The sequence below is a fragment of the Oncorhynchus clarkii genome, chromosome 3 (assembly GCF_045791955.1).
Source record: "Oncorhynchus clarkii lewisi isolate Uvic-CL-2024 chromosome 3, UVic_Ocla_1.0, whole genome shotgun sequence".
Taxonomy (NCBI): domain Eukaryota; kingdom Metazoa; phylum Chordata; class Actinopteri; order Salmoniformes; family Salmonidae; genus Oncorhynchus; species Oncorhynchus clarkii.
The window spans coordinates 17,584,175-17,600,533 of record NC_092149.1 but is presented as its reverse complement, the minus strand read 5'-3'; the positions used below and the strand labels follow the sequence as shown (position 1 = coordinate 17,600,533).

Genomic DNA, 16,359 nt, shown 5'->3' with positions numbered 1-16,359 from the left:
GCAGCAGAACGTTCCCCACGGCGTCTCCAGACTCTGTCACGTCTGTCACATGTGCTCAGTGTGAACCTGCTTTCATCTGTGAAGAGCACAGGGCGCCAGTGTCGAATTTGCCAATCTTGGTGTTCTCTGGCAAATGCCAAACGTCCTGCACGGTGTTAGGCTGTAAGCACAACCCGCACCTGTGGACGTCGGGCCCTCATACCACCCTCATGGAGTCTGTTTCTGACCGTTTGAGCAGACACATGCACATTTGTGGCCTGCTGGAGGTCATTTTGTAGGGCTCTGGCAGTGCTCCTCCTGCTCCTCCTTGCACAAAGGCGGAGGTAGCGGTCCTGCTGCTGGGTTGTTGCCCTCCTATGGCCTCCTCCACGTCTCCTGATGTACTGGCCTGTCTCCTGGTAGCGCCTCCATGCTCTGGACACTATGCTGACAGACACAGCAAACCTTCTTGCCACAGCTCGCATTGATGTGACATCCTGGATGAGCTGCACTACCTGAGCCACTTGTGTGGGTTGTAGACTCCGTCTCATGCTACCACTAGAGTGAAAGCACTGCCAGCATTCAAAAGTGACCAAAACATCAGCCAGGAAGCATAGGAACTGAGAAGTGGTCTGTGGTCCCCACCTGCAGAACCACTCTTTTATTGGGGGTGTCTTGCTAATTGCCTATTATTTCCACCTGGTGTCTATTCCATTTGCACAACAGCATGTGACATTTATTGTCAATCAGTGTTGCTTCCTAAGTGGACAGTTTGATTTCACAGAAGTGTGATTGACTTGGAGTTACATTGTGTTGTTTAAGTGTTCCCTTTATTTTTTTGAGCAGTGTATATTTTTCACACAAACACACTACATTGACACTCCCACACATTCACTACATATGCACACACAGACCGACAACACACACACTTTTACAGGTATTTACTGTTGCTGCTCTGTTCTTTATTTTACTCTTATTATCTATCCTGATGCCCAGTCACTTTACCCTGCCTTCATGTACATATCGACCACAAGTACTTCGTACCCGTGCACATTGATCTGGTACAATGTATATATTTATTCCTTGTTTAACCATTTTATTTTGATTTTTAAACTCTGCATTGTTGGGTAGGGCTGGTACGCAAGCTTTTCACGGTAAAGTATACACCAGTTGTATTCGGCGCATGTGACATAACATTTGATTAGTTTTTTTCACATAATTCCATACCGATACATAATTAAATCAGCAAAAATATCAATAAATCTCAGAACGCAGCAAAATTTGACAGAAAATACATTCTTAGCCCCGGATCCCCTCTAGTCCTAGAAAATATTTATGCATAATCGCTCAGCAATGTAAACATACCAGTTAAAGAAAATCAGTGTCAAAAAAATCCCTCATGCTGTACATCCTATGGAAAGCATATGAATACTGCTATGGCACATTTTCAAAGATGATTGTGACCATACAAAAAGCCTTGATCCAAACCTCAACGCAAACCTATAGCCACAGTAAAACTACTAGAATACAACCACACCAGCCTGATAGCTTAAACAGTGGAATGCCCCATCTATTCAAGTGCACGTATTAGGCTACCTTCTGACCATAACATGTGATCTCTATCCAAGCGAGTACTACTACTGCCCATCGGCTATTGAACCAGACACTTAGCAAGCTGTAGTGACTGTCACACTGCCCTGTCACGCAGTATGAATGGTCACCTTGGCCGGCTTAACCTCCATCGGGGTGGTGTGGAGCCCAGGACCAAATATGGGGAACACTCTCTCTGTAAACTTGTGTTTGAAGGTGCACAGGTGCTTCCCACCGTTGCCTGTGTCCCAAAATGACACCTCCCCCTTATCCATGTTTAGCTTTACCCGGATCCTCTCTGGCCGACTCTCCACGACCAGCACTGTGCGTTCGCCAGTCAGGGCATTGTACACCCCTTTGCTCAGACCGATGGTCCACACGCCCCTGTCTGTGGACACGGTGAACTTCCTCTTGCGAGCCACAGACTCCTTACAGATTCCCAGGATCCACTTCGGGTTGTCTCCCACATGGACCTCCCAGCGGTGCTTGCCGGAGCGGAAGCCCTCAGCTCCAAGGACAAAGACACAGGGGTCGAAGCGCTCAGGGTTGTCCGGGAGAGACTGGCGCTCTGAGCTGTCCCGTACGCTGGCCAGGTCTGGGGACATGGAAAGCCAGGGAGAGGCTGTGTTAGGGTCCATCACCACTGGGACTGGAGAGAGAGAGGGAGACGTGTTACGACACATTATGATTGAAGTGTAACTGTTGCTCAAAGTGTTTCCTCCTTCATTCAAAACATTGATCCCTTACATGTTATATAGCCATCCACACCCATTTTATTGTGTGTCATAACTTATGTAGCAAGTTAGAACCCTAACCCTTCAGTACATGTACTCACTGCATGTGACGTGCACCTGCATGCTCTTCCAAATGCTGTAGTCCAGAGAGCCCACGTGTTTGGCCATGTTCAGGAGAGCATCTGAGGGATTCTGGGGGTCTTCACGAGGCCACTGGGCTCTGTGAAAACATGACATCATAGAAGATGACCATGATATTAGAGGGAGGGTACCCGAACTGTTGGGCAACTGATAGGATGTTACTGTACTTACTTTTTCTTTAAGGCTTGGAAGTTCTGAAAAACAACGCAAATGAACCCATTAGTTCATTGTGAATAAGATCGACGAATGCATGCATTCAAAAAGGTCTCACTGTCATGCATAATGACAATGTACAGTTAGGATGAGAGAGGGCGACCCCCCCCCTCCATGAGGGAGACCCCTCCTGCTTACCTGCAAGAAGGTTAAATCCTCCGCCCCCATCTCCCTCTTTACTGTTTGGACCAGCTTAGTGAGGGCAGCGATGTCACTGGTCAAGGAGCTGATCCTTTCCTCCATACCGGATCTCTTGTCCTCCTCCTCATCTGCCAGGGCCTTCAGCCTGGCAGCCTCCTCTACACACAGCACCTGACGGAGCCTCTCAAACTCTGCCTTGATCTGCATATTTGCCTTCTCGGCCTGGCTCTGGGTACGAGAGAGGTTGGAGGAAGAGTGACATTTTGTAATGATACTGACATTCCTCTCGTCATTCATATCTCACACAACATTACTCATCTATAGGCTAGAATTATAGTTTCCTCTAGAGGCTTTCCTTGTCAGGACTCCAGGCCCTAGGTTTGATCTACAGTCAACTATTTTATTATTTCCAATTATTTCTGGTGGCTCAAGGAATCTCAGTCTGTCCCTACTCATAACCAGTCAAACAGGTTGGTTCACATATCTCATTACAGAACAATGATGAACATCAAACTGTTGGGCGCTAGATAGGCTACACACATCTAGATAGAACTAGTGAGGGCATCAAAGAGCTCTAACAAATCCCATTATCTTACACAAAACCGTCACCACGATCTGTCCACATGACATTAGTCATGGTCATTGATATGCCCTACAGTGTAGATGTAGGCAGGTCAAGCAGATACAGTATTATAGTACCTTCATGAAATCAACTGTGTTAGAGTATTTATTTTTCATTCTCTTGAAGGTCTCCACTTTCTCCTCCAATATGTTGACTTTAATGGTCAGTTCTTCCTGCAATAGAACACATAAAACACAATTAATATGCATAATAGTTTGTGATCTAGTGACTACCAGATAATAAAACATTCAAAAACATACATCAACTTATTTGCAGTATTGTTTCAGGTCCTAAGCTATTGGGTGATGACTAAGGGAATCAGGGCAATAAAGCCTTGTTCACACTGCAGGCCTTAATGCTCAAATATGTTTAGGAATACTGACTGTCCAAACAGCAAGTTACAAATTACCAAATCATGTGTGTTCAGACAGCAGTCATTAGCTGACTAGCTGACTATGCTAGTTGTCGTAGTAACGATGGGTGTGTCCACAATGGTGTTGGCTGATTGGTGGTGGTGCTCGTAGTTCCTTTCACTCAGAAGTTATGTAGCAAGCTAAGGTATTGTTGTAAGCACTAACTTGGGGAGGGAGAGCAATGGTGGAACCAGAAGCAATGCTTGATTCTGTTGGTGCGAGTGAAGATAGATATTTCAGTATTCCAATCATTTCATCTAAGAACGGAGCTAAAAAGGGCAAAAGTTTTAAAATCAAGATAAGCCTCGTTATGATACTGCCTCACTTGTTGTTGGACTGCGATTCACGAGCAAGGATGTTTTTTGGGGAAAACCGTTTGTGGTCACAAAGATGGCAAAGGATGCATTGGGAGAAGTGGAGTCAGAGTGACCAGGAGTGGTATGATGTTGATTTCATGTGTGTCAAAAGAACAAAAGGATAATGCACAAATTATCAACACATTTAGTGGAATGATTATCGGAGTAAGTCACCAATAAAAGGTGTCATATCTGGCGTCTCTATGGATATCGAGGCGTCATGGTTTAAGATTAACATGCCAGGAACAGTTGATTCACGTCGCTTAACCCGCACGGTGAATGGAAAGGAGGAAAGCATTTGGGTTTTTGATGTTCGATGAAGAATTTCTCCCAACCCATGTAAAGCTGGGATATATGAGATATGTGGTGCGAGTTTATGTACAAAAGCAACTTCAATGTCATAAATGTAAAAGGTTTGGCCATGTGTCAAGTGTTTGCAAACGGAATATCATTGTTGAAGAGTCTGAGGATGCACAATGTTGCCATTGTGATGGGAATCACATTCCACAGTTCCCTGAGTGCCCTGTTCGGATGGAGGAGGTTGAAGTAGAAAGGATCAGGGTTGTTGAGAAGGTCTCTTATGCAGTCAGTGAAAATTGTTGACGCAGCGAGTAGAGACGATGAAGCTATGGCAGTGTATGCCCAACAGTCTGGATGTCAGTCAGTTGAAAGATCCTGAAACACTAATCGTGGAGAATGTTGATTTTTGTTGCATTCATTGCGCAGGTGATTAATTGTACAGGGAAAAAAAAGAAACTGGAAATCATTGTGAAAGCAGCTAAGGTTCTTAGAACTCCAGGATTTCACATCTGAAACATTCCAGGGAATGTCTGAAATTCTTCCCACTCTCAGGCCCCAGAAGCTGTGTAGGGATCTGAGTACATTTGACTAAGTGAAGGAGTACATTGACTTTTTTTTAGTTTTTTTTTGAATAATATGAGTGTTTTATTTTGTATTATTATTAAGTTATTTTATTTCCGTTCTACCCCACCCAGTAGGTGGTGACAATACACCTTTTGGATGTAGTCCGCCAAAAACGTCTTCAAGAAAAAGGCCTGCCATGGACGTTTAGTTGCTTTGAATGTTCAAAATCAGTGTAAGAACACTTAAAGCCTCAAAGTATAACATGATCCAACTTTTTGGCTAGCCACAGCAGTTCAGACAAGTCGCAAGGCCTGAAATCAGATTTGTATATCTGACTTCAAACCACCTATAAAGTGCAAAAGCGGTGAGGGAGAAGTGCCCTTCTCAACTGAACAGTAATCTGCAGCGCTTGGTCATGTCAACAAGGCAGCATGGTGCATCGTTCAGAAACATACCGTTTTAATTGGGAAGGCAGAAAAATGTTTTTTTAATTAAAAGCAATCACTTTGCATGTCAAAACACTGCATTATATTAATACTCCACATACTTAACCTGCCACTTTTGTTTTGAGCCGATTTAGCCGTCGGCAAAAGCGGGGCATCTGGCTCAAGCCAGGGAGTCAAACCGGTTCCAGAACGAATGCAACCACTTTTCACCAGAACAAACTCCTCTCACCTGGGAAACCCGGCCCAGATAATCTAATCTCCTCAATCTCACCTGACACAACCGCGTCCCCTCGTTGAGCGGCAGCAGCTCGTGAGCCCGATGTAGAAGGACACAGTCGACGCACACGGGCTCCTCGTCCTTTACGCAGTAAAGTTGAAACGCCAAACGATGCAGGTTACAAAGAGGCACGTTACTGATTGCGTTCGGTCCCCGCCAACGCTTCTCCTTCTGAAACGACTCTGTCGCATCCATCAGCGCCCGGTTGGATATTGGTTGCTCGCCGTCACAGCTCTTCCTGCACACGGGACAGTTCTGCCCCGGCCCCTTCCAGCATTTCTCCAAACACTCCTTGCAGAAGCTGTGGCTGCAAGAAAGAAGAACGGGCCCCCGGTAGAGATCTTTACAGACCGGACAGGTCAGGTCCTCCTGAAGGAGGGATGGAACCTCTGACATCTCCTCATCCCAACCACATTCAGCCATGGTGTCGCTGTCGAATCTGCAGGCCCCTTCAGAAAACGCGTCGCTGTCGAATCTGCAGGCCCCTTCAGAAAACGCGTCAAGTTTTTACTTTCGCTTTCTTCAAAATTCTCCTTTTTATACGCTGACAGTTGTCCAGAGACATTCTTCCTTTCTGGTTGACGGTTTACCTGTATTCTTTCTAGATTTGTTGACCCCAACACAAAACTTTAGTTTGTAAACAGGTAAAATGTGCTTTTGTAGAGCCGTTGACTGCAGTTTCGATTGTAACCTGCCTTCCTTCCTCAATTAAGTGGGTGTGTGTGTGTATGGCGCGCAACCTTCTTCTGAGGTTTTAACGGCGGTTGGTATCCAATTTGTTGCATTACCGCAACCTACCTGACTGGAGTACAATTCCCTTATACTTTGCTTGAAAAATGTAATAAATAACGACACTCACTAATATGGTACACAACCAATGATGTTCTACTAAGATAGACCACATCCTGCCGTTTCCAATGGCAGGCAAGTGAGCCGAGTAGGTGGGATCAAGTGTCGAGATGGGTTTTTCAAAGTCGCGTTTATTGGTCTGTCAGATGGCTTAGTAACGTCAATAAAATAGATCGTCATCATATTTAAATTAGGTTTAAAATGAGATGCAGACGTTGGACTGGAGGTGATTTGGAGACTTCAACGCTTGTTTTAATGTAGCGAACGTTAAGTAAAGATTTGTTGTTGAGACTTTTATAACGCCACCGAGATAGAAAAGTAAGTTATAAATATATCGTTTAATGTTATACATATAAAATAGATATTAAAACGTTTTGTAGTGGGCATTAACTGTTCGGCTAGATATTTTCCGTTAAAACATGCTGAGGAACAGTAATGGTAAGTTATCTAAATCAATAACGTTAAATTAGCTGGGCTCCGCACATGCAAGAAACTGACGACTGGTTAACAGTTGTCATTTTGCGAATCAATACTGGAGACTATTGGTAAAATATAATTGAGTGAGGTTATTAATAGCTAACCGGTTACTCTTCTCTTAAAACATTTTATAATTTCACATGGGCAAGAAGAGAGAAATAACATTAGTAGCTAGCGCGATATATACACTATTATATATTTCTCAGCTAACACTGTAGCGCCATAAATCCGATTATGCACGTGTCAGAAATAGAGTAATGTGGGATTCTGTGTTTTACATTATAGCCATTATATGATTAAATATTATCTGATGTTGGATGTGTGAAGTATCTGCCTTTGTGCACTTGAGCATCATCATGAGATTAAACAACTGCTTGCTACATCTACTTGCCTGTTTGTGTGTGTGACAAGAACTGAGCAACATGCTGAGACTGCTGCATGTTGCATAACAGCCCAGCAGATGCTTTGTCCTTGTGTTTGGATGTGACAATATTGAGCACATGGTGTGACTTGCTGTATCTTACAAAGTTGTGGTTAATTAGGTATAGGGAGGGGTGGTCATCACAAGGTTTACTGAGATGGAAAAATACTGAACAACACAATAGCAGGAACTGAGCAACTGTTATAACTAGGGGGTGATACCAGAACAGTGAGATACATCGACAGAGGGTGGACTCCAAGAAGCGCCAAGAGGCGGGGACCAGACTGAGCGCCTGCGATAGGCTGAGCAAGTCTAAACCACGCTCAGACTCTATTGTGATAGGCCAACAGACGGGTTGGAACTATGTCTATCACAGTATATGAACAGCTGTTTTCTTACGTCCTGTCAGTTCCCTGTTCTGCCCTGCGTGGTATTAAAGTGAGCCCGTATATAGGAAAGTTGCATTTGCCATTTATTGCTTAGCTAATAAAAGTACATAGAGTACAATCAGTGACTCAGTGTTTTAACTTGTTCTGATACCAGATTCGAATTGACGCAACCCTAACAGTAAACTAGCTAGTTTAGCTAGCTAATCGTTTCAGGACCGCACATCTGAGAGAGAACAGAACGTTATTTGTTTACTCCAGGTAGGCTGGACACATTACATTTTTAACGCTTTTTTTCTGATAAGTAGTTCATTGCATCCGCCGTAGAGCCCAGTTTCATAATATTACCATCTGTCTCAACTACTTGCGGTAGTTTTGTACTAATTTTTTCACCCTGCCAGCTCCTATTAGTTCTATTGAGCACCAACTCGCCTTCCGAAAGTTTTATTCCCTGTCCATTGTTACACGTCACAATGCCTGCTTCGCTATTGTTGGCAATCAGACATGACCACATTAAATACAGTGCCTTGCGAAAGTATTCGGCCCCCTTGAACTTTGCGACCTTTTGCCACATTTCAGGCTTCAAACAAAGATATAAAACTGTATTTTTTTGTGAAGAATCAACAACAAGTGGGACACAATCATGAAGTGGAACGACATTTATTGGATATTTCAAACTTTTTTAACAAATCAAAAACTGAAAAATTGGGCGTGCAAAATTATTCAGCCCCCTTAAGTTAATACTTTGTAGCGCCACCTTTTGCTGCGATTACAGCTGTAAGTCGCTTGGGGTATGTCTCTATCAGTTTTGCACATCGAGAGACTGAATTTTTTCCCCCATTCCTCCTTGCAAAACAGCTCGAGCTCAGTGAGGTTGGATGGAGAGCATTTGTGAACAGCAGTTTTCAGTTCTTTCCACAGATTCTCGATTGGATTCAGGTCTGGACTTTGACTTGGCCATTCTAACACCTGGATATGTTTATTTTTGAACCATTCCATTGTAGATTTTGCTTTATGTTTTGGATCATTGTCTTGTTGGAAGACAAATCTCCGTCCCAGTCTCAGGTCTTTTGCAGACTCCATCAGGTTTTCTTCCAGAATGGTCCTGTATTTGGCTCCATCCATCTTCCCATCAATTTTAACCATCTTCCCTGTCCCTGCTGAAGAAAAGCAGGCCCAAACCATGATGCTGCCACCACCATGTTTGACAGTGGGGATGGTGTGTTGCTTTTACGCCGCTCTTCCATAAAGGCCAGATTTGTGCCAAAAAGTTCAATTTTGGTTTCATCTGACCAGAGCACCTTCTTCCACATGTTTGGTGTGTCTCCCAGGTGGCTTGTGGCAAACTTTAACCAACACTTTTTATGGATATCTTTAAGAAATGGCTTTCTTCTTGCCACTCTTCCATAAAGGCCAGATTTGTGCAATATACGACTGATTGTTGTCCTATGGACAGAGTCTCCCACCTCAGCTGTAGATCTCTGCAGTTCATCCAGAGTGATCATGGGCCTCTTGGCTGCATCTCTGATCAGTCTTCTCCTTGTATGAGCTGAAAGTTTAGAGGGACGGCTAGGTCTTGGTAGATTTGCAGTGGTCTGATACTCCTTCCATTTCAATATTATCGCTTGCACAGTGCTCCTTGGGATGTTTAAAGCTTGAGAAATCTTTTTGTATCCAAATCCGGCTTTAAACTTCTTCACAGCAGTATCTCGGACCTGCCTGGTATGTTCCTTGTTCTTCATGATGCTCTCTGCACTTTTAACGGACCTCTGAGACTATCACAGTGCAGGTGCATTTATACGGAGACTTGATTACACACAGGTGGATTGTATTTATCATTATTAGTCATTTAGGTCAACATTGGATCATTCAGAGATCCTCACTGAACTTCTGGAGAGAGTTTGCTGCACTGAAAGTAAAGGGGCTGAATAATTTTGCACGCCCAATTTTTCAGTTTTTGATATGTTAAAAAAGTTTGAAATATCCAATAAATGTCGTTCCACTTCATGATTGTGTCCTACTTGTTGTTGATTCTTCACAAAAAACGACAGTTTTATATCTTTATGTTTGAAGCCTGAAATGTGGCAAAAGGTTGCAAAGTTCAAGGGGGCCGAATACTTTCGCAAGGCACTGTACATAGGCTTACCTCAAGTAATGTATTATTAACAATAAGCTAACTGTTCTCCTAGGTACACGTTGTTGTGACCCACAGTGCTAACGATGGCTGGGCGCATAGCCATCAAACGTTCAACATTTTCTGGTCATTGTTAACCATATTTTTCTTTCAAAAAAAAATGTACACCTAAACAAAACGCATGCCCTTGTCCTATTTGCAAGATGCTGCCGATCTAAACAGCCGTAAGACATGTTTTAATTGAGAAATTACTTCATTTAAAAAAATAACTTTTGTTTCTAAATAGCTGCTGAGTATTTTGATATGCGTCAGTCTGTTAGTGGGCATCGAATGGAGCGAATGCTGCGCAGGTTCAGAATTGCAAAATTGAATGGATAGGTCTAGCTCATTGATTTGTAGATCTGACGCAGTTGCCCACCTCAGATTATGAGCCTAGCAAGTGTCACTAATGAGTTATGTAGTGGCCACAGGGCTATAGAGGGCTATACATTTATACTGTTTTTTGCCTTAAAAACCCTAACCCTTCTAGGTATAACCTATTTTAGCCTTAACCCTATCCTTAATTCTTAGGTAGGGTAGCCTAGAACACTTTTAAACAATTTTGTAATAATGTTAGTAAATACCATTATAGTACTAAGTAGCTCTTTGATACTTTTTAAAATCAAAACCTATGCAAGCATTTTGCTATTTTTTGTTATTTTAGGATATATATTTTTGCAAGGCAGAACACTTGATAAACAAGCCACATTTTATTTTTAAAATGTGGTTTGAACTGGGTGTGAACTAGTAACCTATATGTGAAAGTCCAGCAATTGGCGGGGATAGGTGGTGCAGGTTTGAGACTGATCTCAGGAATTAATAGGAAAAATACAATTTATTTCTCAGCTGTTTCACTAATGCCTTTATGTGAATTAAGAACGTTTAATTGCTAAATATTCCCAATAGATGGCAGCATAAGACCACGAAGCATCAATTATAGGCAGCAATATGATTGACATAAAATGGCATGAAACCAAAGACTATATGTCCAATGATTTTCTAAAACGCTCACTCATGACTTTACAGTTAGCTATTTATCACGTATTAGGCCTGTGTTGCTTTTGGGAGAGCAAATAAATAGTGACTATGGCAGATATTGAACCCCGGCCAAATAATCACTAGACAGGTGCGCTAAACCTCAAACCTAGTAGACATGCATTATAAAAAGCTAGCGTTTAGCAAATTTACCTCCACATGCCCCTCGCTTGCGCGAGTAGGTAGAGTGCTCTCTGCCGCTGACAGCACGAGTTTTTGGCGGGTCTTGTTGAGTTTGCTACTTTTGTGAGAAGGCAGAGCGGGTCGATGCTGGTTGACGAATTTGACAATGAATGTACTAGGAAAATACGTTTTTGTTGACCAGAGGTGACTGAGTTAATGTTCAAGTGTATTGATAATCGTTATAGTAATGAAGTATAATTTCAAAACATGAGCATAAACAGGTAATAATAAACATGAATCATTATATTACTTCACAGTAATCTGTTAAATGCATTTTCAGTCCTTCCACTTGCTTTAGCAGTGTGGAAAGGAACAGAAAAAAGCGCGTGCGCAGGAGTTTTCCTGTGAGGGGAGTGGTGTTTTTTAATACATTTTTATTAACATTAATATGCTAAACATAACAGCCAGAGGGATTCCACAAAGAAATGAGAGAAAATAAAACTAATCCACATTATATCAATTCAAATACAGATATGTAGCGAATACATTTTTTGTTTAAGTTTTAATGACTAAATAGATTTCCAAATCGGATAAAAAAAATTAAGAAAAGGGACTTTTTCTTCATACATTTTGATTTGTGTATTTCTTTCCTAATAAAATAGATTTATGACATACTCACGTTCAATTGTGGAACCAGTGTAGTAAAATAATATGTAAAACCTAGAAATTTCAATGGTTGTATGCAATATGAGGCCAAGATATAGTTTTACATCAGTCCAGAACACTTCACTATATAAACAATGACAGAATAAGTGTTCAATAGATTCAGTTTCTAGTTCACAAAAACTGCATTCACTGGTAACATCAGGTATATATTTAGAAATCAAGCTATTACACGGATAGAATCTATGGATAATCTTAAAGGAGATCTCCTTTACTTTATTGGTCACCATAAATTTGTGTGGAGTGAGCCAAGCACGGCGCCAGTTTACATCAAACGTTGAAGCCCAACAAAATATTGCAGAGGGAATAGGCTTCCTGTAGAAAATATCCCTTGATAAACAATTGTTGAATTCCGTATCTAGTAGACCTATGCCATTCACCTGGATATCGCTTACAATCGGAGATATTCCAAAATATGCATTATTCTGAAGTAAAGTTTTTATTCCGCTAGGTATAGCTTTAATAACAGTGTCATATTCCTTGCTTGAAACCTCAAAGTTGTATCTTTCCATAAATTCTCTCAGTGTAAATAGATTCTCACTAATATTAACTAATTGGCTGACAAGGACACTGTTTTTGGTTATGGTTAAATAACATATTTTTTCTATGTAATATCGACCCATTGTTCCATATAAAACATTTGAGGTGAAAAGTTGTGTTTATACAACAAAGCCCAGCACATTAAAGCCTGCTTGTGAAAAGCCGCCAGTTTCACAGGAAGTTTACCCACAATATGGGGCGGCAGCGTAGCCTAGTGGTTAGAGCGTTGGACTAGTAACCGGAAGGTTGCGAGTTCAAACCCCCGAGCTGACAAGGTACAAATCTGTCGTTCTGCCCCTGAACAGGCAGTTAATCCACTGTTCCCAGGCCGTCATTGAAAATAAGAATTTGTTCTTAACTGACTTGCCTGGTTAAATAAAGGTTAAAAAAAAAAATTAAAAAAAAAAAAATAAAAAAAAAATATATGGACATTGTAGTAAAACATTAACCTGTTATGGCTGCATCCCTTGTTCTCAATTTCCGCCTGAAGACATACCCTAATCTAACTGTCTGTAGCGCAGCCCCAGAGGCAAGGATATGCATATTCTTGGTATCATTTGAATGGAAACATTCTGAAGTTTGTGGAAATGTTAATTGAATGTAGGAGAATATAACACAGTAGATCTGGTGGAAGAAAAGAGAAAGAAAGAGCATACGTTTTCTGTTTTTATTGTTGTAGTATCATCTTTCACATGTACTAGAATAGCAACACAGTCAGATAGGATGCTGGAGATAATTTTGATGGATAACACAAGAGGGCAACTGTAGGTGTGCAAAGCGTCAGACTGATAACTTCAGGAATGTGTGAGCTACATGACATTTAGAAGTCACCCAGGTGTCCCACACAAGTTGCCCAAATGTACCCAAGTGGCCGAATTGGTGAAATGACCTATAACTATATACAACAGTGCAAATAACTATGTACAACATATCAAAAAGCAATTCTAACACACAAAAAATATATATAAAAATGTTTAAAAAAAATGTTATTTAAAAAAAACATTAAAAAAAACAGGGGTAGACCGTTTGGAAGTCCTCTACACAATATTTTGCTGCCTGTGCCATGTCCCATAGCAGTCTCTTTCTGATGTAAAGCCGAGGCAAACTGAACAAGTGGTGCAGGTGATGGGGAACTTCATGCGACACAGAAGACAACAACGCCTCCATGCTGTGCCCTTTTGGCCCTGAGGCACAGTCATGCTTGCAGTAATGAACTGTGGCATATGAACACCACTGGAGGCAGGAGTAGAGGGGGCAGAGGTAGAGCGGGCAGCTTGGCACCGGGGGCTCCCAGTCGGAGTCGCTATTACTGTGAAAGAAAACATTGAAAAAAATATTTGTATTGTATGAGCCTTTTATCATCGCATAAAATAAACAGATATGTATTGTATAGAGCAGAGGGAACAGTCACTAAGGTGAAGTGCTGTTCCATTCAACTCCGGACATTGTTGTGGGCCTGCCCTCCCCCCAACAGCACCCAATGGCTATTTCATATGGAAATGGAGAGGAGTAGCAGGCGCAGTGGCCATGTGTGTGATTGCTGTTCTACTCCATTCCATTTGAATAAAAAATGGAAAATATATATATCTGACATGGAATATATATATATATATATACACATACATACACATCCAAACAAACAAACAATACACACACACACAGCTTATGGGTCGTACACATACATACACACACACACACTATAGCCAATGTGTACTTTACACATTTCATCACACATTTCATTGCAAATTGCAAAAAAATAATATTTTTGCAAAAAAAATATATATATATTTTTCATAAAACGGCATTAGCACCTACCCGTCCAGAAGTACGTCCTGTCCTTGCAGAAACAGCTCCTCGATGTTTGAATCATAACACTCAAAGATTATTCAAACAAAAAATCTGTCTCAATTTCCCGATCAATCTCTTCGATAATCTGGTGCAAATCTGTATACTTAGACTTCGCTTTTCCTGATTTATTCGCCATGATGTCTTCAATGAAATCGTTGAAAAAACACTTTCCAAAATACTACTTTCCAAAACACTGCTGTGCGTAACAAGCGTGACTGCAACAACTCTGATGGTGAAGGCGAGAATGAAGTTCGTTACGCGTGCGTTTCCAAACAAGGGATGGTGGCCCAACCCATAACCATCACATACTGGCGTTTACCTCAGCTCATTGGCTATCTACCCAGCTAGATTTCAAGAAGATCAGTGGTCATTGGGCAGAAATACAGTCGATCGCTCTTCTCAAACAAAAGCATGGTATTTGTTCTCTGTAATAGCTATTTTAAATCGGAAAACGTAGTTTGATTACCAAGATTCTAATCTTTTGAAGGATGTAAGACACTTGCATTTTCAAGAATGTTTAATGTTACAACGTTGTATTTTTAGTTGTCACTCTGAAATGTCCTCTGATGTTGATCCCTGTACGGGGATCGCAGCCATAAGAGGTTTTAAGCCCTCAGAACTTCTGAAAAACAAAATGAGGTTTAATATTCCAGAAATTGAGGATTTTCTATGTACCTTTTAATCCAGTTGACCTTTGATATCTGATTGAAGAGAGTGACGTCTAACACAAACCCTGTTGGTGATAACATCTCTTTTTATCTTATGTGGCTTGTTTTTCCATGTGAAGTTGTACAATAGCCTATCTAAGGTACAGCAAGAGGATTTGGGAATGTCAATAGATAGCACCTCAGGATAAAAGCACCCTTCCTTGAAGACTTAAATCCCTCCCTAACCATGAGGATAATTTTGTTTTGACAGATTCAGGTACAGGGTTCAAATTAAGATCATTCACAGCCTTAAGATTTTTGGTGATCTTTACACCGAAGTAGGTTACACTATCTTTTTCAGAGATGTTACAATCTGCTGGATTGACAGCTCCTTTCAAAACAAACATCTCACATTTGGAAAGCTTTAATGCCAAACCTGAGATTTAGGAGAACTGCTTCACGATATCCAATGCTAATCTAGTTTGTGACACATTTTTCAAAAAAAGTGAGGTGTCATCCACCAGTTATTCACCAGTTGGGATATCTTGATCTCTCTGGCCTGGAATGTAATGCCTTCAAATTGACTTTTATGAACTAATGAGCATAGAATTTGAGATACTAACAAAAATAAAAAAAGGTGAAATTGGACAACCTTGTATTCCTTTGTAAATGTTCAACCTTGAGGATGTTCCATGACAGAGTTTGATACAGCTATTGCCACCATTATACTGAGTTCTAATAGCACCAACAAAAAAACAACCAAATTTCAAATGCTTAAGACAATCAAAAATGAAATTGTGGCTTACTGTATCAAATGCTTTCTGAAAATCCAAAAATAGGATAACAGGGAAGTCATACTATAGATTACAATACTCAACCAAGTCTAACACCAGCCTCAGATTATTAGATATATGGCGCCCTTTCATTAAACCCTGATTGACAATCAGATCATTCAAGCAAGACTTTAACCTTTATGCAAAGATTAAGGCTATAATATTGTAGTTGTTATTTAGTAGTGTGATTGGATGCCAATTATCAATATTTAAGAGATCCTTGTGCGGTTTAGGTATAAGAGTAATAACCCCTTGCTTCAGAGAGACAGATAGTTCTCCCTTCTTTATAGCCTCCTTAACCTCTCTGCGCACGGAACCCTGTAGCGGGATGAAATTCGACAACATACGGTGATCGCTACATAAATAGTCATATTAAACATTCATGAAAATACAAGTGTCTCACATGTTTCGAAAGCCTAGAATCTTGCTAATCCAACTGTGTTGTCAGATTTAAAAAATGATTTACTGCGAAAGACTACAATGCGATTATCTGAGGATAGAGCCCCAACAATTTCAACCAGCACAGGC

At 41.1% G+C, this 16,359-nt stretch overlaps 1 protein-coding gene across 2 annotated transcripts; it reads right to left on the bottom strand.

Moving 5' to 3' along the window:
• Positions 1–786: 786 nt before the first annotated feature.
• On the bottom strand, positions 787–6,708 carry LOC139405782 (zinc-binding protein A33-like). 2 transcript variants are annotated; one of them, XM_071148202.1, is made up of 6 exons: positions 5,771–6,708; positions 3,498–3,593; positions 2,796–3,026; positions 2,616–2,638; positions 2,405–2,523; positions 787–2,218 (listed from the first exon to the last, which is right to left on the bottom strand). In XM_071148202.1, the coding sequence occupies exons 1-6, from the start codon at positions 6,197–6,199 to the stop codon at positions 1,680–1,682; spliced, it is 1,437 nt and encodes a 478-aa protein (XP_071004303.1). In that variant the 5' UTR covers positions 6,200–6,708; the 3' UTR covers positions 787–1,679. The 2 variants fall into 2 exon arrangements, with proteins under 2 accessions (XP_071004303.1, XP_071004304.1); XM_071148203.1 differs by having other exon boundaries at positions 1,474–2,218; positions 2,796–2,915; positions 3,576–3,593; positions 5,771–6,326.
• Positions 6,709–16,359: the final 9,651 nt, after the last annotated feature.

Excerpts from the sequence above, each read along its gene's own strand:
- LOC139405782 (XM_071148202.1), bottom strand. The coding sequence starts at position 6,199 with ATGGCTGAATGTGGTTGGGATGAGGAGATGTCAGAGGTTCCATCCCTC. Across the intron at positions 3,594-5,770 it reads AGGGGACGCGGTTGTGTCAG|GAAGAACTGACCATTAAAGT; the intron begins GTGAGATTGAGG and ends GTTCTATTGCAG. Across the intron at positions 2,219-2,404 it reads GCAGGTGCACGTCACATGCA|TCCCAGTGGTGATGGACCCT; the intron begins GTGAGTACATGT and ends CTCTCTCTCCAG.